The 23,677-nt window shown below is 46.9% G+C and overlaps 1 protein-coding gene across 9 annotated transcripts in view; it reads left to right on the top strand.

The window, feature by feature from the left end:
• IQSEC3 (IQ motif and Sec7 domain ArfGEF 3) overlaps nucleotides 1-23,677 on the top strand; it is a 174,661-nt gene that overhangs the window by 106,246 nt on the left and 44,738 nt on the right. For 7 of the 9 annotated variants that reach the window (XM_077339967.1, XM_077339968.1, XM_077339970.1 and 4 more), the window contains 2 exons: nucleotides 13,062-13,359; nucleotides 21,292-22,385. In XM_077339967.1, the coding sequence (XP_077196082.1) occupies nucleotides 13,062-13,359; nucleotides 21,292-22,385 (1,392 nt within the window). Of the gene's footprint in view, nucleotides 1-10,155; nucleotides 10,180-13,061; nucleotides 13,360-21,291; nucleotides 22,386-23,677 lie in introns of those variants that run through there. The other 2 variants (XM_077339975.1, XM_077339969.1) reach the window with 2 other exon arrangements.

Raw genomic sequence — 23,677 nt, forward strand, 5'->3', positions numbered from 1 at the left:
GGGAGAGGAAGGGAAGGCAATCGTAAGCTGCTTTGAGACTCCTTAGGGCAGAGAAACCTGGAGTCTAAAAACCAACTCTTCTTCTTCTGGTGGCTAGCCAGAGCTTCCAGGAAGACCAGAAACAAGCAGAAGTCAGACTCAGCGGTCATAGTTGGACCTCACTGTCTGCCACTCAGGTGCAGAATGTCACTGTACTGTCCTAGAGCAGCAGTCCCCAACCCCCAGTACACAGACCGGTACCAGTTCGTAAATAAGTCAGTACCGGGCTGCGGCTCTTCCTCGTCCTCCTCCCTGGCTGCTGCCTCGGGAGTGCCCTGCCACTGTGGTGCCGGCTCACCTTTGGTGCTCTCCAGCGGCCGCCATGGCTGGGACTCCCCCTAGGCATGGCACTGTGCAGCTGCTGCTGGCAGCGCCCCCCAGCGGGCGGCGGGAAGTCAGGGGCGCCGGCGGGAAAGCAAGTGGAGCAGGGGCTCAGGCGGCGCCAGCGACGTCCCTCGGCAAAAGACTACCTCCCTCCTTGGGCCTCATTAAAATTGTCAAGCATTGACCGGTCCCCAGCAATAAAAAGGTTGGGGACCACTGTCCTAGAGCAGTGGTCCCTAACCTTTCTGAGGCTGGGGACCGACAGGGCATTGGGCCGCGCCTGCGCGAACCACGCCCGCGCATCGGGTCACTCCTGCGGGCCGTGCCCGCACGGGCCGCACATGCGCGATGCGCGGCCCGGCCCTGATTCCCTCTCCCCGCCCTCCCGCAGTAAGAAGCTTCCCGGGCCACAAGCTTGCGGCCTGGGAAGTTTTTTACTGCGGGGGGGGGGGGGCGGGGAGAGGGAGCCGCGGCCCGGCGCCATGGCCTTCGCGGCCCGGCACCGGGCCGTGGCCCGCAGGTTGGGGACCACTGTCCTAGAGGATCCAGTTAATGGCTGTTGATGTCTCTCCTCCATGAAATAAGCCAGTGCCTGTCTATAGGCAAAGTCTATCACAATGTTTAGGGGCAACAATTTCTACAAGTTGAATCTACACTGCGAAAGATGCACTTCCCGTTGTCTGTCCTATTGCCTACCATCAATTAATTTCATTGTGGGATCCTTATTCTACTGCCGTAGGATGAGAGGAAAAAAAAAACACGTACCCCTATCCAGTTTCTTTACTTCATGACTTGCTGATATAAGAAAGATATTCCATCTTGCAGGTGTCAAAAATCCTGGCTTAGAAATTTTTTAGCAGGAACTCTGTGTGCAGACTCTGCTTCTGATTCACCATCTCAGCCTATCAGAAATCCCTGAACCCTGTAAAGGACCAACTCATATGCTTCTTGTCTTGCCTGAACCATTTCCCTTGCACTGACTTTTGATCAACTCATTCGCCATATGCCACAGATGTCCTCAGGGAAGGTGGAGATGCAATACACTGGAAAGGATGGTTTGCTGCAGCTTATCTGTCTGCGTTTGACTGGGAAGAGCGGGATTGAAAGAATGCAGAAGGCTTCTTAAGAAAGGTTTTCTTCTCTTCAGTCTACCTAGTAACGCTACTGGAAGCTGTCCATATGACGATATTAGTTCATTTTGAAAAGCCATTCGCATGGTGTGGAATTAATTTGTACCCAATTTGCAACAAATGGCGGCGGTCGCTGGGCTAGATGGCTTCTTGAAAGCAATTAGCCAAATTTAGGGAGGACAGATTTATCAGTGGCTGTTATCCTTAGTTCACATCGAGCCTGAACTCTGCCTAGAAGCTAAAATGCCTGAACTGAGGCTATTGTACTTTGATGGTATTATGAAAAAAGTTTCTGGAAAATACAAAAATGCTAAGGAAAGCAGCTGGGAAAAGAGGAAGTCCCAGCATGAGGAGGATGGATTAAATTGAGGTAACGAGAGCCCTCAATTTGCAAAACCTGAGAAAGGCTGCTAAATGATAGGACGTTTTGGAGGTCATTAATTCATAAGGTCACGATAAGTTGGAGGTGACGATGGCCCTTATCACTATACAAAGTATCCCTAGTAGGTAGGGGAAAACCATGTTCAGTGGCTACATACATTTCAATAGCAGGATTGGTATACATGTTGGGTGATAAAGGTCATAATTGACTTTTGAGGTTCCATTAGAGAAAAGGAAGTAGGCCATAAAGATGCTTGTTTGAGAGTGGTGTAGGCTATGGGCAACGGCTGCATCACTGCCTCAGATCCTGTTTTACCAATGTCTAAAGCATCAAGGTGCACCCTGGGAAACATAGTACCAGTCATGCCTGATATTAAGATGTAAAATTCCCGTTTGAAGATGCTACGAAGATACCAGGTCAATGTAGTTCTGGGCAACAGGCCCCTGAAATCATTCAGAAATGGGGAAGGCAGGAATCAGGGAAAGCTAGGCCTTGCTGGATTTCTGCCTTTCATGTGACCATTAAAGTCTCTTGGCCTTTTTCCGGAACACAACGTCAAATAACTGAACCTCTGATGTTGCATTAGAGGTTGCACAGCCATTCCTATTTCACTCAAAGATTCCGTTTTGTTAGAAAAAAAGCATCACAGATGCCAAGTACAGAAACAGAAGCTGTCTGCATGGAGGACATACATTCAGCTACTGATCCATGGATCCCCTTTATGTATTAAGCTGACATGTCCTGAATTGGTGTCTTGCCTGAGGACAAGAAAGTATTTGTGTGTGTGTGTGTGTGTGTGTGTATGTGTGTGGCTTTCAGAAACATCTGAATAAACCCAGGTCTGACGTGTTTTTCCCCCTACACTGTGAATAAAGGAGAGAGAATCTGTCTGTACTATTCCGGCTCTAAAAATACACTTTGCAACTATTCTCTGACCACAGAGACAGCTTGAAATGGTCGGGGACTAGAAAGCTTAAATAAAGCATGGAAATAACACAAACTGAGAAATGCCTCTGGGCATCATTTCACTTACTTGGTTTCTCATTGACCGCACTGTGACCCTTTACAAAATCCCTTGCTGGGACATGTGCAGTTTGCAACTGGCGTGACTGGGCTCAGGGTACTGGGAGAAGCATGGCACATGGAGGAAGCACTGGAGGGCTAATCTAGAACCTCCCTTGGTTTCTTACCCCTACAGAGCCGCTGGTCTAGTTCATACATTATCCTTCTAATTGCACACACATTTCAATCAGCTTGCTTGAGGTCCCTTCATTCAGCAACCAGTACAGGTGAATGATGCTACGGAAGCTTTGCTGGGGATGCCATTCCAGGTGTCAATATAGGAATTCAGTAGCAGGGGCAAGCTTCACAATAAGAGTCGAAGACTGGCACCTGGATAGCTAGGTGTAGCTGTGAACCATAGCAGCCTGCCTTTTCTGTCTGCTTCATCTTCTGCCAGCAGCCAGTAAAGGGGAATGATACTGCGGTGGAACATGGGGATCCCCTGGAATTAAACATCATCTCCAGACTCCAGAGATCAGTTTCCCTAGAGAAAACCAATGCTTTGGAGGCAGGGACACGGGGATCCCCTGGTTTAGAGCACCTCCCTGTTTTTGGAATGTCAGAAACCCCGGGGAATTTACCAGATGTCTAGGAAGAAGCAGGACATCAATTGGTCATGCTGATAACCCCTGGAAGTGGTGCAGGCACATCAGTGATGTTGGGGGTCAATATTTGGTTTTTGAGCAAAACTCTGATATGAGCAAAACTCTGATACAAAGTGGTGTAGTGCAGGGGTAGTCAACTTGTAGTCCTCCAGATGTTCATGGACTACAATTTCCATGAGCCCCTGCCAGCAAATGCTGGCAGGGGCTCATGGGAATTGTAGTCCATGGACATCTGGGAGACCACAGGTTGACTACCCCTGGTGTAGTGGTTAAGAGCAGCGGCTACTAATGCAGCCAGCTGGGTGTCTTTGGGCTCCTCAGAGCCCTGCTAGAGCTGTTAGAGCAGAGTTGTCAGAGCTCTCTCAGCCCCACCTACCTCACAGGGTGTCTGTTGGGGGGAGAGGAAGGGAAGACAATTTTAAGCTGCTTTGAGACTTCTTCGAGCAGTGAAAAGCAGGGCATAAATATCAGCTCCTCCTCCTCATTGTCTTTTTCTACCATATTTTGTCCCCAGCCAGTACTGGAATGCTCACCCTCCCATCCTCTTCTGGTAGCTATTGAGATACCTGACAACCTGATTTGGAGGGTAGACTCTGGCCTTCTACCCTACTGAAGTCCCTCTCCTCTCCAGGCTTCATTCCCCAATGCTTGAGAGTTTTCCATCCTGGATCTGGCAACCCTCTGCCCCCCTATCTCCTGGCTTTGCTCGGGATGCCCTTCCATTCCTTCAAAACCCCTCACTGCTTAGGAGCTTCCTGGTCATCAAAATGGCTCACACAGGATAGCCCCTCATGCCAGCTGCACGTTTTCCCCTTGGGTCTGTCTGTGTGATTAATCAGGTCTTGAACTTTTTCAACGGCAGGACCAGTCCTTTGGATTGACTTACCTGAATGGAGGGAGCCTTTTCCCTGCATTCTGGAAAGCAAAGAACTTACCAACGCCCTTTAGGTAAAGGTAAAGGTATCCCCTGTGCAAGCACCAAGTCATGTCTGACCCTTGGGGTGACACCCTCTCGCGTTTTCATGTCAGACACCCTTTGGTAAGGGATAAATGGAATCTGCAAATCTGGCTGAGATGGTTTTGTCTTGCAGTTTGATTGTTTCAGTGCTTTTTATGAACTTGCAGCTTGTTGGTGCTTTGCTTGCCTCTCAGAGTCTAAGGAGACCCAGTGGAATACAAGTATTTTTTAAATAAAGGCATACATATCATGATGGTCAGCATGTAGGACTATGGGGCTGGCTACAGGAAGAAGGACCCTGCTGCACGGTCACGTGGTTGGAGTTGGTTGGCGGTGAGAGACTGCCTTGACCTACGTCCTCAGAGAGGCGGAAGCCCCACATTTTATTTAAAACTTCAATTTCTCACGTAAAATGGGCAGCAGCTTAAGTGGTCACTGCAGCTGCTACTGTTATTTCTGCTAGGACTGTGGTTTAGTAGCATAGTGTCTGCAGCTTTGCCAGCACCTCCCACTTAAAGGATCAGACAGGAAGTGATATCAAAGGCCGCTGCCTGTTAGAGAAGGTCAGCCATTCCCAACAAGGGTTTTGTGAAACCCTGGGGTTTCTTGATGGCACTAGAAGGGTTTCCCAAATGGATTAGAGTTCATTCTTAAATATATATTTTTAAATTTGTTAAACATTTATTGGTTGATATGACCATATGTGGTCATGTTGACCCATCCCCCCAAAAGGGCCAATTATGGGCTGGAGGGGATGGGAAGGGGAGGGCCCCCAGGTGGGCATGTACATAGCTGGGCTTCCCAACCCTATTCTGCACAATAATGCCTCTTCATTGGTTTCTTGAAGCCTGAAGAATGTTGCAGGGGTTTCTCAACCGTAAAAAAAGGCGAGAAAGGCTGGATTTGATAATACCGACTACCAGTCTGGTTCAGTCTAAAGCAACTTTGTGGGTCCATTCTGCGATTCCTTTCTGGAAGCCCACGGCAATTTAAGTCAGCTGTAGGATCGCCATCTCTTTTTCCTGATAGAGCCTCTGCATTATGGTTGCCAGTCTGTCCTGACAACCAGTGGGAGGCCAGGGAGGTGGGAACAATATAGAGGACCTAATGGCATGATATCACTTCCTGGGAAAACATGGAAACAACATCAGGTCCACCTGGTCTCAGTCTCAGCCAGGGCCTTTTTGGCCCTGGTTCTGGCCTGGTGGAATGAGAAACCAGTTGAGATCCAGGCTCTGATGGAGCTATCAAAGTTCCACATGGCCTGTACTATGGTACTCTTCCACCAGGCCTATGGCTGTGACTATGACGGCCTATGATCCAGTTGGGACTCCTCTTTTCTCTTTCCCCTGTTTCCCATCCCTCTTCTCCCCCCTTCTTTCCATGCTATGTTCCCTTCCCCCCTCCAAGGGGACCCACCAATTAATGAACAACCTGATGGTGGATAGAGATGGTGGACATGGATGGTGGGTGGGTTAAGTATTAGTATTGTTTATGGTTTTATGAAGGTCTTATGGATGTATTATTGATGTTTGTTTTTATGCTGTGGACTGCTCTGAGCCTGTTCGTGTGGAGGGGTTGGTATACAAACTTAATACATTTTTAAAAACGCTATGGTTTTACCACAGAGTTTCTGGTGATTCTTAGAGAGGCCTCTCTAGACATATCAACAACTCTACGGTTTTACCACATTGGTTCCAGCAATTCCTAGAGGCACAATGTCATTTCTGGATTCCCCTGGGAAGTGACAACACACTGCTAAAAATAAGAAGAGGGGCAGGGATCTACTGCCCCCTTTAAGGGGACTGGGAACTCTCCTCTGCAACTGTGGGAATGGCATGACATGGAGAAATCCCACACATGGCTTTTATACTAAGAAGGAACACCAGACTTTCTTGACAGGATATGAGATCAGTCTTCTGCACTGTGTATTATACAGAAACGTAAGAGCCTTAGAGCTCTCAAGTCCCTATCATGCCAAGCAGAGCAGCACTGTTAAATGTCTCTGCATTACGATGCTTGGCTCTGAAGCAGGGTTTCCAACCACAGTATCAAGGTACCATATGGTACACAAAGTCCCCTCAATGGTACCACAGCATGGAGCCTTTAAAAATGGTTGACCTGCCCCCTCCCCAAGTGGCCAATGATAGGCCTGGAGGGGGTGGGAAGGGGAGGGGCCCTGGCCATTTAAACCTTTGCCATCCAAGGCTCCTCCCACTTCTGGGGGAGGGTGTAGCAGTGAGGCGTGGCCAGTTGACATCACTTCCTGATGATTAGAAGCCTGAAAAGTATTTCATGGGTACCTCCATGGTCAAAAGGCTGAAAAAGAGCTGCTCTTGAGTGATAGGTCTGTGTTGAGAGGATTGGAATGTTATGATGGGTGTTTTTGGATAGCAGCACTAGAAACAGACTATAAATCATATTTCAACAAGAGATCAGTGTAGTGCAACGGTAACATATGCTAGCGGATACAAATTGCCTGCTTTGGTGTGCGTTTTTTAAAAATCAGCCATCATCTCCGATCTTGAAATGAGCTTCGTCTTTTCTTGTACCATTTCATCTGTGCTGTTCATTTTTGCGGGCACAGGGCCAAACTTGGCAAAGAGTTAGAGATCTGTGATTGTTTCTCCTGCTGCTTTCAGTCCTTATATCTGATAGCCAAGGGCTGGAACTGATACAGATTTTAAAGATCCATACCAGACGACTAGGGTTGATTCCAAAAATCTGATTCGTAAAAGAAGTGAGATTAAACCTTCCCAAATGCTAAGATTTGCATATGCAAAGACATAGGCAAATATATATATAAATAACCCAAACTCCCAGTGTCCAGGTTGTTGTACCAATCCAAAATGGTGCCTAAAATTTCGGCAGTGGCCACCACCATTAGGAGATATGGTTGTCATCTGAATGCTAGGGACTGGTTGGGACTACAGGGGTAGAGAGCTGGCAGATCATTGTCATGTGATGCCACTTCCAGCTGTATAACTCGAAGTAACATCACCAAGTCAGACAATACACACAATCCAATATGGATTCCCATATGGTTGGCAAGCCTCCCCGATGGAGGCAGAGGTCCCCTGCCTCCAAGCTCTGCCCCCCAGTGGCCAACCATCTGCCTGGTAGCAGGACTTACTTGGAGAAAGAGAAGGGCCAAGCCCTCATTGCTGACATCTCACTGGAAAAGACATCATCGCACTGATGATCTCCAGACAACATTCCAGTATTTGGGCAAAAAACTCTATGGTACAAGCCAACTTTAACTTAGAGCACCCTTTCTCAACCACTGAAACATTCTTAAGGTTTCAAGAAACCCTGGAAATGGTGTGGCCATGCAGAATATGGTTGGTAAGCATAGCTGTGAACATGTACACCCAGTGTCCTCCCCACCCCAAGGGCCATTGATAGCCATTTTTGGAGGGGGGGGCAGGTTGACATGACCTTACATGGTCATATTACTCAATAAATGTTTAACAAAATTTTAAAAATATATTAAAATTAATTAACTCCCACTCATTCAGGGAAACCCAGGGCCATCAAGAAACCCTGGTTCATGAAATCCTGGTTGAGAAAGCTTGCCTTAGTGTTTTTGTCGAAATACCAAAATGTCACCTGGATAAAGCTGATGTGATGAGGTTACTTATTGTGAGATGCCAGCAATGAGGTCTGGACAGTTCCTTTACAGGTAAGTCCCCCCCATACCCCACAGGTTGCAAGGGGAGACCTGGCAACCCTAGTTGCCTTGATTCGCTATGGTAAAAAACACAGAAATCAAGGAAACACCTACAGCACTAATATAGTAACATCACTCCTGGATTCCTTGATAGTAGAGCAACCAGATGCAAAAGAAGGCAGAGTTAGTGTTCACTGTTTTGCTGTAGAGAAGAGGGGACTCCAGGATGTGCAAATGTTCTTGTTCTCCACCCCAGATTTCCTCCTCTATACAAGGAAGAGTTGCCAATATGGGTTGGGAAATTATTATAGATGGGTGGGGAGGAAGCTCTGGAGGGCAGGGTTTGGGGTAGGGTTGCCAGGCCTGGGTTGGGATATATCTAGAGAGTATTTTTGTGGTGGGGAGCCATGTTAGTATGGGGTTTGGGGAGGGGACTTAGCAGGGTACAATGCCATTAGGGTTGCCAGCTCCATGTTGGGAAATATTTTTAGGGGTGGGGCCTGTGGATGGCAGGATAGTGGAGGGACTTCAATGGGGCATAGTTAGGGTTGACAGCTCTGGGTTGGGATATACCTGGGTCCTATCTGCACTGTGCTTCTTATCCTCAATCAGCTCGAATTTAAAAGAACAATCTTCCCCTGATTTGATTTCAAGTCTGTTGTCAATCGGGTTTATTGAGTGACGCCATCTTTTCCAGGATATCTGAGAGTGGATATGATCCGCTTAATTGGAGAAAAACGCGTTGAAAGCCCATTCTTCCTCATTTAGACATTTGCCTTTAGGACTTTCCTCCCTAGCCCGGTTGCGCCACCATTGTTCTCCATTGTTCTCCCTGAGGATTTTCTCCCCTCCCCCTTCCTCCTAGCCTGGCCACGCCTCCATTTGTCATCCATTGTTCTCTCTGAGGCTGCCGCCTGCACTAACCCCCTCCCCCACATGATCAAGCAGGAAGGAGAGAAGAGACCGACAATTAGAACTATTCAAGCGCAGAAGTTAGCGTCCGAGTGAAAGTTGTTTCGAGTCAGAAAAAAAGTAATGGTGCAGATTTGTTGTAGGATCCTGGTTCACATCAACTCAGCAGGATCGTGAGGGGGGAAGGGGGAATGTGAGTGCAGAGAGTACCTTGGAGATTTTGGGGATGGATTTTGAAGTTTGGTGAGGGGAGTGGCCTCAGCAGAGTATAATGTCACAGATTTCACAATCCGAAGCAGCCATTTTCTCCCAGGCAACTGATCTCTTTTAGCTGGAGTTTAGCAGGAGATCTCCAGCTGCCACTATTCATACTCCTAGGCATAACGCCACAGGGTTCACCATCCACAGCAGCCATTTTCTCTAGGGGAACTGATCTCTGTCGCCAGGAGAGCAACTGTAATTCTGGAAGATCGCCCCCCCCGGGGGTTCGCAATCCTAGTTTGGGGAGGGAAGGATCTCAGCAGTGGGATAATACCATATAATCTACCCTCCAAAACTGCAATGGTGGTAAACAAGGGGGAACATCACCAGCATCCCTACACACTGACGCTAGTCCCCATTCATCTGGAAGTGACATCGACGTGTTGGTGGGAGGTACCAGAGTGTCCCCTGGCTATGGCTGACTTGTCACTTCTGGGAATGACATCAGTGCATTTCTTGGTGACATCATTACACTGCCTGCGAGAGTTCCTGCCACTGGCAGGTCTCCCTGTCCAGTTGCCCAGCAACCCTAAACACAGCAGTGAATGCTTTGGCCATCTTGGTCCCCGTTTGCTTCTTGCGACTCTCGTGGAGGCTCAGGAAATGTGACCAGGCTGTCTATCAAAGGATGCTGATTTAGAATTTCCTGCCCTTGTCAATGGCTACTTGCCTATTTTTGCGTATGGATGAAGTTCCTCGCCTTGTTTCTTTGCCATCTTGCTATTATGGGAAGAGAAGCTGATGCGAGCGCTCTATTTCTGCTCACTTCCCCTCACGAAAGCGGTCCCTTGCATAATCCTGCTGCATATTAGTGTTCTTGTCTTCATGACATCATGGTGTGTTGCCATGGAAATTATTGTAATGTCACAAAGATTAGCATCACGGGTTCACTGAAAAGACAGGCAAAATTCAAAGCGTGATTCCGGGTCTGCCTTGCTGTGCAAATCAGAAGTAAAGGAGAAGGGAGTAAGAACCAGCAGGGAAGATGGCGATGCTGGGAAGAGCCAAGCAGAACACTTTCCCAGTCGTTAGGCTCCGATCATTGTTTGTGTTCCCCAGAAGAGGTCATCAAAATACAAACTGACACCTGATTCTCTCTTTTTCTTTCATTTTCACAGCTGGAATTGCCTGCCTGCCAAACCACAGACCACTTTTTAAGCTGTAGTTTGAAATTTAATGTGTGTTGCATGGGTGAAAATGAAAGAAGAACCTCAGACCTGTGCATGTTCCATTTCTTGCATATAGATAAAAGTCACGAATGGATCATGGCCTTTGTATATCTCTGGTAGATACATGCACTCTGTTTTGTATTATTTTTGGTACTGGAAGGAGTTAATGTAGAAGTACATCTGGAGTCTGCCAGTTTTAGAGGCCTCTTGGGAAAGAAAACATCTACTATTAGAACTAGCACCATGCACATTTACCTGGGAATAAATTTCATTGAGCACAGCAGGCCTTCCTGCTGAGTAAGTGTGAACAGGATATTGCTGCACAAACAAAAGGGAAAAATTAAAACGCATTGAGCTACTGAGGGACTAGCTACTCTTCATGACTTAGCAACCTGCCTTTTTAAAAAATGTATAGTCGCTTTAGCAGCAGTTTCAACTACACTGGTTTTATTTTTATATTTGTCTGTCTGTCTGTCTGTCTGTCTGTCTATCTATCTATCATCATCATATTTATATACCGCCTTCCGCTAAGGCTCAGGGTGGTTCACATGCAATGTAAACAATACATAGAACTTTGTTTCTACATCAGATAAAAATAATACAGCATAACAGTGGTAACAACAAGAACATTAACAGATAACAGATACCAAAATCATGATCAAACAGGTCCATGGTTCAGTTCATGTACATGGATTCCTGAGAGGGAGGTTCAGGGACCCAGTGGGTGTTGGCTCAATCAAATGCCTGGCAGAAGAGCTCGCTTATGCAGGCCCTGTGGAAGTGTTTTAGTTCCATCAGGGCCCTGATCTCCTCCAGGGGTTCATTCCACCAGGTGAGTGGCAGGACAGAGAAGGCTCTGGCCCTGGTTGATGCCAAGCGGACCTCTTTTGGGCCAGGATCGCTAGCCAGTTGGAGGTGGCAGAGCGCAAAGCTCTTTGAGGGGAGTAAACAGAGAGGTGATCCCTCAGGTACACTGGGCCCTGACCGCATATGTCCTTGAAGGTAATTACTAGAACCTTTAGCCTGATCTGGAATTTGACTGGTAGCCACTGTAGTTGTTGGAGGATGGGCCGGATGTGGGACCTCCATGCTGTTGCTGTGAGGACCCTGGCCACTATGTTTTGGACCATCTGTAGTTTCTGGGTCAAGATGAAGGGCAGGCCTGCATAGAGCGAGTTGCAGAAGTCCAGTCTAGAGGTGACCATCGCATGGATCACTGTGGCTTGGTGTTCCAGGGCAAAGTAGGGCGCTAGTCTTTGGATTTGGTGTCAAAATGGTCAAGTTGCAATATTCCCGCCCCCCCCCATTTCATTTTAAAAGGAACCAATACCAAGATATGAAATACTCACTCCTCATAACCAAAAACAAGTTAAATACTCTAGCATGTCTACAAAAACTGTTCTAGAATGTGTTCCATGAAAAATGACAATAGGCTTTTCTGCACTGTTGTTTTCCTTGCTTGTCAATTCTTGTTTCTTCAGGGAGGGTGTGCTGTTCCACACAACTTTTGTTCCTTCTAGTGGTCCATTTGAGTTGACACTGGATTACCTCTGGCATAAGCAAGTGCAGTTCAGATCTGCAGGGAGATATGCTGGACATAAACAGATGTGATATCGAATTGACCAGTAGGGGGGAGCAAAGCATGCATGGAATAGAATACTTCCCCTTCCCCTGGAAGGAACAGGAATTTACAAGTGAGGAAAATGAGAAGATGGCAATTTGGCCTTTCCCCAACTCGTTTGTTTGCAGCATTGTACTAGAGCCAGGGGTGCAGCAGACGGAAGAAGGAAGGAAGGAGGAGATGGTTTTTATATGCTGTTTTTCTCTACCCGAAGGAGTCTCAAAGCGGATTACACTCGCCTTCCCATTCCTCTCTCCACAACAGACACCCTGTGAGGGAGGTGAGGCTGAGAGAGCCCTGATATTACTGCTCGATCAGGACATCTCTATCAGCGCTGTGGCAGGAGTTGTATGACTCCACACACTGAGGTTTATGTTATAATGACTGTGACATATCTTTTTCTTTGTCTTTATGTTACACTTACAACCCCCCCCCCCCCCAACAGGCATATATCTGTCTCATGGTATGGGGATAGATGATGGGTACAAGCACTGAACTAATTCTGGCATGCACAACCTGTGACCCCCATCACCACACCAAACACTATATATTATATTTGACTACCCCCTTGTATTTGCAAACCCAGGCCAGCAGCAGAAAAACAGAACGTTCTTTTGGGTCTCGGCATCTGGCTTGTAGAGCAGTCCTAATTCTTTTTTGTACGAAACAGCTCTTGCTGCATGCAGTGGACTATGGTCGCTGCCTGAAAGGAAAGACCCATATCCTTTGCCCGGACAGATCCCCTCCAAGCCCCATAGCCCTTCAGTGTAGATTGCTAATCCCCACCCTAGAGTAACCCTGCTCCTGCCCCACCACAGTTGATATTCTGTGGATGTTTCTGTGAAGCTGATTAGCTGCTGCAGGCTAGCGAATTAAACAAACAAAAAAAAACCAAATAAAAAAGAGAAACGTTGCATTTTGTTCACAGTGACGATCCCTGCGGTTCAGCCAGCAAGAAACCCGGGTGTGACGCGGAGGACGCGAAGGAGGCCGGCAGACACAGTGCCCAGGAAGGCAGGTCCGACACCTTGAAGTTAAAAGCCCAGCATGCGGAGCTGCAGGAAGCGCAGGTGGATCAGGCAGCGGGGTGCTCCCCTTTGAGGCAGAAGGCCAGCCTCCATCACACGGGTTCCCCCGTGCGAGGGCAGCGCAACAAAGAGGCAGCCACATGTTCTCATGCTGCTGCCTCCGATTATGAGCTCTCCCTTGACTTAAAGAATAAACAGGTACACCGGCTTCTCCTCATGCTGTGGGAGAGGGGGTCGGGGTGGGCCGGGGCCATTTCTCTATCGCCTCTCTAGCTTAGCTTCCATGTTCATCGACCCACCTGGCCGACGGCAGCCGAGGATGTGAATCGGGGGCGGAGCAAACGTCCTTGGTGATGGCTCTTCACCAGGTCATGCGGTGACTGCTGGGTAGACAGGGCTTGAGAAATTCACCGTGGGGACACTCGTCGTCTCCGTAGCAAAAATAACTTATGGGCCAGATCTTGGTGACTTGTTATTTTTGGCTCACAATGCGTGGAGATACAACACGAATCCCACAAAGCCATTCAAGAGGATGCCATCCAAGCTACGGACCTCCATTCCAAACAAATTCTCTCACTCAGACGAAAAAGTAGATGGATATTTTGCTTCCTTGGTACAAGTCCTGGGTGGGTGGGGGGAACGTAGGGTTGCTGTATACCAATTTGCATAGTATGCATTTTTTTGCTGATTATGCAAATCAAGGACGGTAATTGCCGCATTGTCTACCAGCTGCTTTGTGTTTGCTCCTGGCAAATACAAAATAAAAGGACTGAGGAAGCATGAGAGGAAGCAAATATTTCCCAGATCAGCATTTTTCTCATGCTGTTCCTTTGTGCAACAGCAGAACTCAAAGGGGAGAGATGGATTCTGTCTATCATGGCTTTGACTTTCCTGATAGGCTAGAATGAAGGGAGGTGGGCGCGGGCCAATTTCTCATGTCATGATTGGGCAGAATAGTGGCTGCAATTCTTGCCCTCTGCCTTCGGGTCAACCAGGACTCTAGAACTGGAGAGACCCTACCAGCTGACCATCGCTGTGGGTGACGGGATTCGGGACTCGGGGTCTCTCTGAGACTGGATAATAGCTAGTGCTATGGGATTTGGAATTGTCACTGCCATAGGGTATTTTTAATGGGATAATATTGTATGTTTTATTGGGGCTTTTAGACCGTTTATGCACTGGAGGTTTCATGCTGGGCTCTAGACTGGAGATTTAGTCGTGGCAGGTTGCTCCACCTCTTCCTGCACCCACATGGGGGAGCATTTGGCCTGGTCCACCTCATCCACTCCCTATCTGTGCTCCTGATAAGGGGGTGGGGCAGTGAAGTTCCCAGTGCATAAACGGTCTTATTGTGACCTGCCGCAAGCCAGCTTGCTGGGACTGGCGGGATATAAATTGAAACATAAATAAAGAAATAAGCTCTTCTTCCAAAATGGAAGTGGAGAAACTGAGCTAAGTTACAGCTCACGTGGACAGTTAGTTGATTTGCCAAGAATCCAAATAAACTTCAGACAGAATCTTTATCAAAAGTTATGTGCAATATATTTTTAGCCTTTGTCTTGTATGCATAAGGAAGCTTTTCTCATAGAGGTCTTACCCTAATGCAAGTTAACGCAGAAGTGGGCTTATTTTCCTTAGATCCTTTAGGTTCATGGCTCTGTGTGGCAGTGATTGACATCTGACATTTAATTAAATCATCAGAACATCAGACAAATGGTGTTGTAGAAGAGCTTGCAGACTTATTCTGAATACAAATAGGGTTCCTCTGTCTAACAGCCTCTTGTGTTTTTTTAATTATTATTTATCTATGTCAATATTTGAAGCCCAGTTTTCGCTTCAAAGGGGCCCCAGGCAGTTCACAACAACAAGAAAACAGAAAAGACCAGAACCAATGGGATGAAATTAATTCAAAAGAAATTCCGTCTAAACATCTGGAAGAAGTTCCTGACAGTTAGAGCGGTTTCTCAGTGGAACAGGCTTCCTCGGGAGGTGGTGGGTTCTCCAATTTTGGGATTTTTTAAACAGAGGCTGGATAGCCATCTGACGGAGAGGCTGATTCTGTGAAGGCTCAAGGAGGTAGCAGGTTACAGTGGGTGAGCGACAGGGTTGTGAGGTCCTGCATAGTGCAGGGGGTTGGACTAGATGACCCAGGAGGTCCCTTCCAACTCTATGATTCTATGATTCTGTAAGTAAACTAACCAATCCAAACCACTAACTGTGCCCTGGGTCAGTCATGGATCCAGTGGCTGTCTCATCCAGAGGCACAAGCTGCGACCCAAAAGGCCACAATCCCATTGGTTTTACCATCTGACGATTACCAAAGGCTTGCTCCTTTGAGCACATCCAAGTTTTATACCTGCAACAGAGAGGGGAAAGGAAACACTCAGCATGGATATTACAGATATCCTGGATGCTTTAAGCTGATCCTGCATTGAGCAGGGGGTTGGACTAGATGGTCTGTCTGGCCCCTTCCAACTCTATGGTTCTATGATTCTAGCAAACAGAGAACCTGTCTCCAGTCTTCCCCAACTGAACCTCTAGGGATGGCCAGAGTATAAGTGTACAAATAAAATAGAGATAAAATAAACTTTAACCAGTTTCGCAACAACTTTAACCAGGCGACACAGCAATTGTTGAAATGACAGCTTCTCCAAGCCTGGGATGGGTTCAGCTGTTGCACTGATGACTGACACCTTTGTGGAATCCTAACGCCGACTTCTTTTAAGCTTAGAATTTCACTTTCAGTGGATGTGGCTTGTCGCTGTACAGACATGGGACAAGGTGCAGTAATTGGAATATCCCCATCAATGGAACTTTTCAAAGAACAAGATTTCTTTTATGTTCTGGACCTGGAAAAGCTAGCTCTCTCTTTGCAGAATGCCATTTTAATTTTAAAAATCAAAATAATGGAATACACATAATAAAATTAATATTTTTTCATTCTTTACTTCCTCAGTGGCAAGATGACCTCTCCTCTATCCACGCCCTACCCCCTTAGATTACCCCACCACTTCCACATTCCTGGCCTGCCTCCCGGCTCTTTGTCTCCTTGCATGCTGCTTCTGTGGCCATCATTGCTCTGTGTGCTCTCACTCAGATAAATGTTTTGCTTTCCCAGGAGAATAAGTTGCATCTGGCCTAAACAGGATTTTCTTGCGTGGTTTGTAAAGGTCATATCCAATCTTGAGTCTAGTGGATCGAGCAAAGCACTGGCAAGAATTGTGTTCAGTCATGCCTCTCAGGCTCATGCCTGATTTAATAGCTTGTGGGGAGGGGCCCCTCACCTTGCCCTGTACCCGCCTACCCCCACTGTTGCCTCTTTCTTTCCCCCCTCCCCCCAGTGGAAAGTGGTATCAGGTTGCAAATAACTTATTGTTTCCCCGAGAAATCTCTGTCAGAAACCAGGTATTTTGTTCATTCCTGGTGCCAAGGATGGAGCCTACACCTACCCAGTTTGTACATGTGTAGTTGTGTCCTAAAGAGCCTGTTGTGGCGCAGAGTGGTAAGGCAGCAGACATGCAGTCTGAAGCTCTGCCCATGAGGCTGGGAGTTCGATCCCGGCAGCCGGCTCAAGGTTGACTCAGCCTTCCATCCTTCCGAGGTCGGTAAAATGAGTACCCAGATTGCTGGGGGGTAACGGTAATGACTGGGGAAGGCACGGGCAAACCACCCCGTATTGAGTCTGCCAAGAAAACGCTAGAGGGCGTCACCCCAAGGGCCAGACATGACCCAGTGCTTGCACAGGGGATACCTTTACCTTTTACCTTTAGTTGTGTTCTGCTAGGATAAAAGTGCACATGGGTAATAGGAGTGAGGGGGGCAGGATGATCATGACAGAGTCCAAGGAGAACAAAAATGGAGTCCAATAGCACTTTTAAGACCAACAAAGATTTATTCAAGACGCGAGCTTTCAAGTACGTGCACTCTTCCTCAGACTAATGAACAACCATCATAACAGTGGAGATATAGGGCAAAAGCTAATTATGGTAAATTAGTAGACTGTGTCATAATATCCAAGGAGAAATCTCTGTGAGCTCCTCAAGCCTTTTTGGTGACAAGGATGTAGCCTGATCTGAGAGAATGGTTCCTTCCTTCCTCCCACACTGCCATGATTTCATTATTTTTACTCTTTGGCTTCCCCAGGAAAAAATAGAATTATCTGGAGAAGTTTGCATGATTTCCCCCCTTTCCATGAGAAAGTAAAAATAAAGCTGCTATGTATAATTAGAAATATATTGGAGAGAAATTAAAGGAAATACCAGATGTGTGTGAAATCAAACAATCATATATCCTGGGTAGTATAATACCTTGATTTGTAATGAATCTGGACGGACAAATTAAACTTGCAGTAAACAATAGAAAAGAAAGATAAAGCAATAACCCAGGTCTGTTTCACCAGGCGGGTCAGACCTCAAAAAAGGAATGCTCAAAGGAAACTCACTTGCAACTATGCCGACCATGTTTGAATATGCTTTCGGAGAAGCAGGGTGTGATTTGTCATTTCAGGCTCCTCCTCTGATGTTCCAGTGCTGCTCCATAGTGCCGTTTTGTATCCAGATCTTCATTTTGTACCAGCTTTTCCCACACTTTCTTCTTGGCACTGAGATTGTGAACCTAAGCTGGTTGCCAGCCTCCAGGTGAGGACTGCAGCTCTCCCAGAATTCCAACTGGATCTCTGGACTACGTCAATCACTTATTTGTTGTTTGTTTATTTGCAACATTTCTTCTGGAGAAACTGGCTGCTTTGAAAGATGTACCTAGGCCACTCCTCTCTTGAAACGCCACTCTTCTGGGTTCCACCCTCAAATCTCCAGGTATTTCTGAACCAGGAGTTGGTAACCCTAACACAAAAGTAAATCTCATTGTGTTCAGTGAAGGTCATTCCCAGGCTGACGCCCAAAGTGCTGAAGAAAGATCAGCAGAAGGGTTTGTGTGAAGACACTCAAGATTCCTGTCCATACTTGGCTCCGAAGAACTGACTTCATTGCTATGAGTTTGAACCCAGAACCTTGGAAAATAGAGGGACCACCGCGGATAAAGTACCCGAGAGCCCAGCCCCCAAAGCATCCATTTTCTCCAGGGGAAATGATCTCTGTAGTCTGGAGACAAGCTGCAATTCTGGGGCATCCTCAGGTCCCACCTGGAGGCTGGCATTCCTACTCCCAGGATCTCCATCACAGTATTTTCAGGAGTCAAAAGGGGACCATCCTTTTTCTTTCATTAGTAGAAAGATGGCAGCTTCCAAACCTAAATGCCTGAATGCTCTCATACTTAAAAAAAAACAACCACCATTCATAACAAGCCCAGTGATATGGGTTCTAGTCTGATCTTCATGACTAATCTGATCTTCAGCTGTCTCCACATATATTTGCTCTCGAGGACAACTTGGTTGGACACTGTGTAAAACAGGATGCTGGATTAGATAGCCATTGCTCTGATCCAGCAGAGCCAGTTTGGTGTAGTGGTTAGGAGTGCGGACTTCTAATCTGGCATGCCGGGTTCGATTCTGCACTCCCCCACATGCAACCAGCTGGGTGACCTTGGGCTCGCCACGGCACTGATAAAACTGTTCTGACCGAGCAGTGATATCAGGGCTCTCTCAGCCTCCCCCACCCCACAGGGTGTCTGTTGTGGGGAGAGGAAAGGGAAAGGCGACTGTAAGCCGCTTTGAGCCTCCTCCGGGTAGGGAAAAGCGGCATATAAGAACCAACTCTTCTTCTTCTTCTTCTTCTTCTTCTTCTTATGTTCTTACTGATGGCTAGTCGGCCTTCAGGCTCTTTGGCAGAGAAATGGGTTTCCCGAGAAGATTCTTGCTCTGGAAATGCTAAGGATTCAACATAGGGCCTTCTGCATGCAAAACAAGTATTATGGTGATGTCTGTCTTGTAGGCGCCGCTGGTTGCATTCAATAGGGCTAACACTGAGTAAGTTGTCGGTGCCCTGCCAGCAAGCAATGTTGACATGGGTCTCTCTGCTCAAATATTGCATATCCTGATTAGAAAGGATATTGGAAATCTCTCCGACATAAGGAGGCCACTCACCCTATTTTAACGGTGTCATATTGCCTGCCTCTTTGTGCGCTGCTGTGTATCGAAGACCAATTTTCCTTTTATTTCACGCTAGTAATTACATCTCACGACTTCTAATCCGAGAGATTGAACAATTGCTTTTTCACACTCCTAGGAAACTGCTTGTTCACCTCCGGTAATTACACGGTTGCTGGTTTCAGTTTATATTGCGGACACAGGATCATTTCGGAAGTATGCTTTTATCCAGTTTAGTAGTAACTAGACCATAAGTAAAGTGCCCTGAAGTCTTCTATAGGAAACCAGGAGGGACGTTTCATGATTTCTATATTATTTTATTTATATAACTGTCCAGGGTTTCTGGTGGAAGCTTTTTGTATCATCTACTCCTTAATCCTTTTAACTGGAGATGCTGGGGATTGAATTTGAGACCTTCTGCACGCAAAGCAAAGAACAACCCCTTCCCTGTGACCACTTTCTGATATATTGGTCAACACGAATTGCGCTTTAATGTTGATTCCATAAGGGACAACTAATCTTGTGCTTCCTGATTGGCCCAGAGTCCGGACATGCTCTGCCCACGCTCCACCCAGGAGGGCTTAGCCCTTTTATATATATATAGCTAAAATGGTTACAGATGAAAAAAAACATTCTCAATAGTTAGATATCCTCATGGAGGAACTGAATGATCACGGGGGGGGGGGGATGACGGAGAAATCCATTCTAAAGCATTAGTTGAGGAAGTCTCGGGGTCCCGCTATAAGATGTCTTAAATGGTTATTGAGTGCAGAGAGAGGCCCGCATTCTCAGAGTGGCTCAAGCAATTTGATGTCTTTATGATAACGTGCTCATTAATGCAAGGCTAACCTTCTCTGTCTGGCCCTCCCTCACTTTTTCATTGTAATTTGACAAACACCAGCTTCCAGCAGAACTTAAAATAACAAAGTCCTTTATCAAGCCAGAGAAGAAAACTGCCTGTATCTCAGTGCCTCAGCCACAAATCTCAGTGGAGATCATTAGGGCTCATCCGGCCCAGCTTTCTTCAGCAGGATCATCCATCATCGGCATGAACACCCCCACCGTCATCTAGTGATCATTCATTAGGGTCAATGCTGACATGATCTATGGAGGAGACACAAAGCACACACACACCCCGGCCGGTCCATTTGCTAAGTTTTTACAAGGCAGTAATAAGAAAGAGGAACTTCAGCAAGGATTCATTTAAGATTCTCGATGAGATTTTGAGGCAGGGGAACATATGGTGATGGCTTGTAATGGTCTGTTCCAGACAGTGTTGTCTATTTGGTTTGGCCTCAGCTCTCCAGGACCTCAGGCAGATATCCTTCATATTCTTTACTACCTGGTCCTGTTAACTGGAGACTTCAAAAAGAAAAGAAAGCCAGGAATTCAGAGGAACTAGCAAATCATGGCAATTGATCATTATGATATTACTGTGCTATAATACAGTAGCCTTTTTCTTAAGACATCTCAAGGCTGTCTAGTGGTGCAGTGGTGAAAATGGTGGCCATGAGAGGCAGACAAAGGACAAATGGAACTGATGTGAGGAGGGTCTTTAAAAATGAATGCCTTCTCAAAAAGATTTTAACAAAGGAGGTCAGGGAAATCTATTTGGAAGCAAGCGAAGACCTTGTTTTTGTTACCAATGTGCTGGCTGGGGCAGAACTCTGGGTTCTTAACATTCTTGATTAGTTTAACATTTCTAATGTATTTAAAATTATATTGTGCACCTCCCCTACTGCATGGTTGCTTGGCTGAGTTTAAAACATATTTAATATTTAAGATGGAATAGCTGACAGGATTCAAAAGTAATTCCAGAGTCCACAAACTCCCAGTCAGCATTCTGGGACTCATAGAGTTGTATCCTGGTTAGAAAGTAAAGCGTGGTTGTGAAAAGAGGTTGGATTTTCCTTCATTAAAGCACAGTTGCCAAAATACCGCAGTGCAGGGTTTTGGGAGGGGTGGGGAGGGCAGAATGAATGCAGTATTGAGTCTCTGAGAGTATCGTTAGGAAGTAATCTGTTTGTAAATTGAGTTCATGGAAACTCTTTAGAAATCAATTTTTTAAAATCTTGTGTGTGTTTCAGGTCGAAATGCTAGAGCACAAGTACGGGGGCCATGTGGTCTCTCGGAGGGCCGCCTGCACCATCCAGACGGCCTTCCGGCAGTACCAGCTCAGCAAAAACTTTGAGAAGATACGGAACTCGCTCCTGGAAAGCCGCATGCCTCGGCGAATTTCTCTGAGGAAAGTCCGAGTCCAGAACTCTGAAAGTTTTTCCGCTGAGAAAGCCCTGGTCGAAGGCTACAACTTTGTTGGCATCCCTTTGGTTCGATCCCCATCTTTGCCTGCCACAATCAGCGGGGCGTTGACGGAACTGGAGGACTCTTTCACGGAGCAAGTCCAGTCTTTGGCCAAATCTATCGATGACGCCCTCAGCACATGGAGCTTGAAGACGATGTGTTCCCTTCAAGATGGCAGCTCCTACCAGATAAGAGAAACTTTTAGTACTAGCGCAATGCAGCCAAATCAAGACTTGGAAGCTGAAATGAAGGACCAACAAAAGGAGGAAGGGTTGCTGCCGGATACGCTGCCCAAGAGTAGCAGCACCCTGATGATGGCCTTCCGTGATGTCACTGTCCAGATCGATAACAAGAACATCTCCGTCTCCTCATCTACCTCGGTGTCCATGGCAAACTGCCTCGCTAACAACACCCAGGCTGGGATTTCTCAATCTGCCAAAATCGAAGAAATCCCAGAGGAAGAAGGGCAGAAGGGCAAAGAGCCTCCAGCTGTCCCAGAAAGGCAGCCTGAATCTGCCGTCCTCCAGAACAGTCATACTGTCGCTGAAGTGAACATCAACACCAATGGTTTGGGGGTAGGGGAGACAGAGACAGAGCAAATGGTGATGCAGAAGCTCCAGTTTGACTCGAACAATGAGACAGGGCAGAGCAAGGGCTCAGAGGCCGAGAACATAGACAATTCGGAGCAGCTCAGCAGTAGCAGCACCTCCACCTCAGCCAAGTCTGCCTCCGAGTTGTCCTCAAAGGAAGCCCTGCAGGCCATGATCCTCAGCCTTCCACGGTACCACTGTGAGAACCCATCCAGCTGCAAATCTCCTACTCTTTCCACTGATACTATGAGGAAACGTCTGTACCGCATTGGGTTAAACCTCTTTAACATGTAAGTGGCTACTACTATGGGAAAATGGTTCATGACAGCAATAGGCTACTAGAAATAATTATGCTAGGCCAGGTTGTCTCAACCAGGATTTCATAAATCTCTGGAGTTTCTTGATGGCCCTGGAAGGGTTTCTTGAATGGGTGGGAGTTAGTTGATTTTAATGTATTTTTAAAATCTGTTAAGCATTTACTGGGTGATATGACCATATATGGTCATGTCGACCTCCCCCCGCCCCAAAATAGCCAATGGTGGGCCTGGAGGGGGTGGGAAGGGGAGGGGCCCTGGGTAGGCGTGTCCACAGCTACGCTTCCCAACCGTATTCTGCAGGATTGCACCCACTCCTGGGGTTTCTCAAAGCCTGAAGGATGTTTCAGGAATGTTTCTCAATGGTAAAAAAATTGAGAAAGGCTGTGCTAAGCTCATTCTATTGACATTACTTTCAAGCTCAGGGGTTCCCTCAACTATGGAAACTCTAAGTAACTATCACAGGGTTCCTCAAGGCTTCTCCTTAACTATTGAAAATTTGATTGGCTGTGCAGGTTTTCTATAAGAATGTTGCCGTGGCAGCAGCTGCCAGCACAGTGCAGGGATTTGCATTGTTTTACTAAAGTTAAGCTATGGCAGACATTTTGTGGCTGGCTCTGTCTCTTGCGGCAGCCATTTTATGGCAGCAGTTTCTGTGGCTGCACCCACCATGCCATTCCAGGTTTCCTGCAGACTCAAAAATGTTGGGGATCCCTGCTCTGTTATGATCTGAAAATCCACAAGGGACCAAGCCCTATGAAGATAGGTTGAGGGACTTGGGAATGTTCAGCCTGGAGAAAAGGAGGTTGAGAGGAGACATGATAGCCCTCTTTAAGTATTTGAAAGGTTGTCACTTGGAGGAGGGCAGGATGCTGTTCCCATTGGCTGCAGAGGAGAGGACACGCAGTAATGGGTTTAAACTACAACGATATAGGCTAGATATCAGGGGAAAATTTTTCACAGTCAGAGTAGTTCAGCAGTGGAATAGGCTGCGTAAGGAGGTGGTGAGCTCCCCCTCACTGGCAGTCTTCAAGCAAAGGTTGGATACACACTTTTCTTGGATGCTTTAGGATGCTTAGGGCTGATCCTGCGTTGAGCAGGGGGTTGGACTAGATGGCCTGTATGGCCCCTTCCAACTCTACGATTCTATGATTCTAAGACATGTTGTGTGTTTGAGGGGGAGAATCCGTGTCGGTATGATTCGCCTCCAGAGCTAAGCAGATCCAAGAAGCCTGGGTTAGATAGCCTAGTTACCATCCGTGGGCTCT

The sequence above is a fragment of the Paroedura picta genome, chromosome 5 (assembly GCF_049243985.1).
Source record: "Paroedura picta isolate Pp20150507F chromosome 5, Ppicta_v3.0, whole genome shotgun sequence".
NCBI classification, from domain to species: domain Eukaryota; kingdom Metazoa; phylum Chordata; class Lepidosauria; order Squamata; family Gekkonidae; genus Paroedura; species Paroedura picta.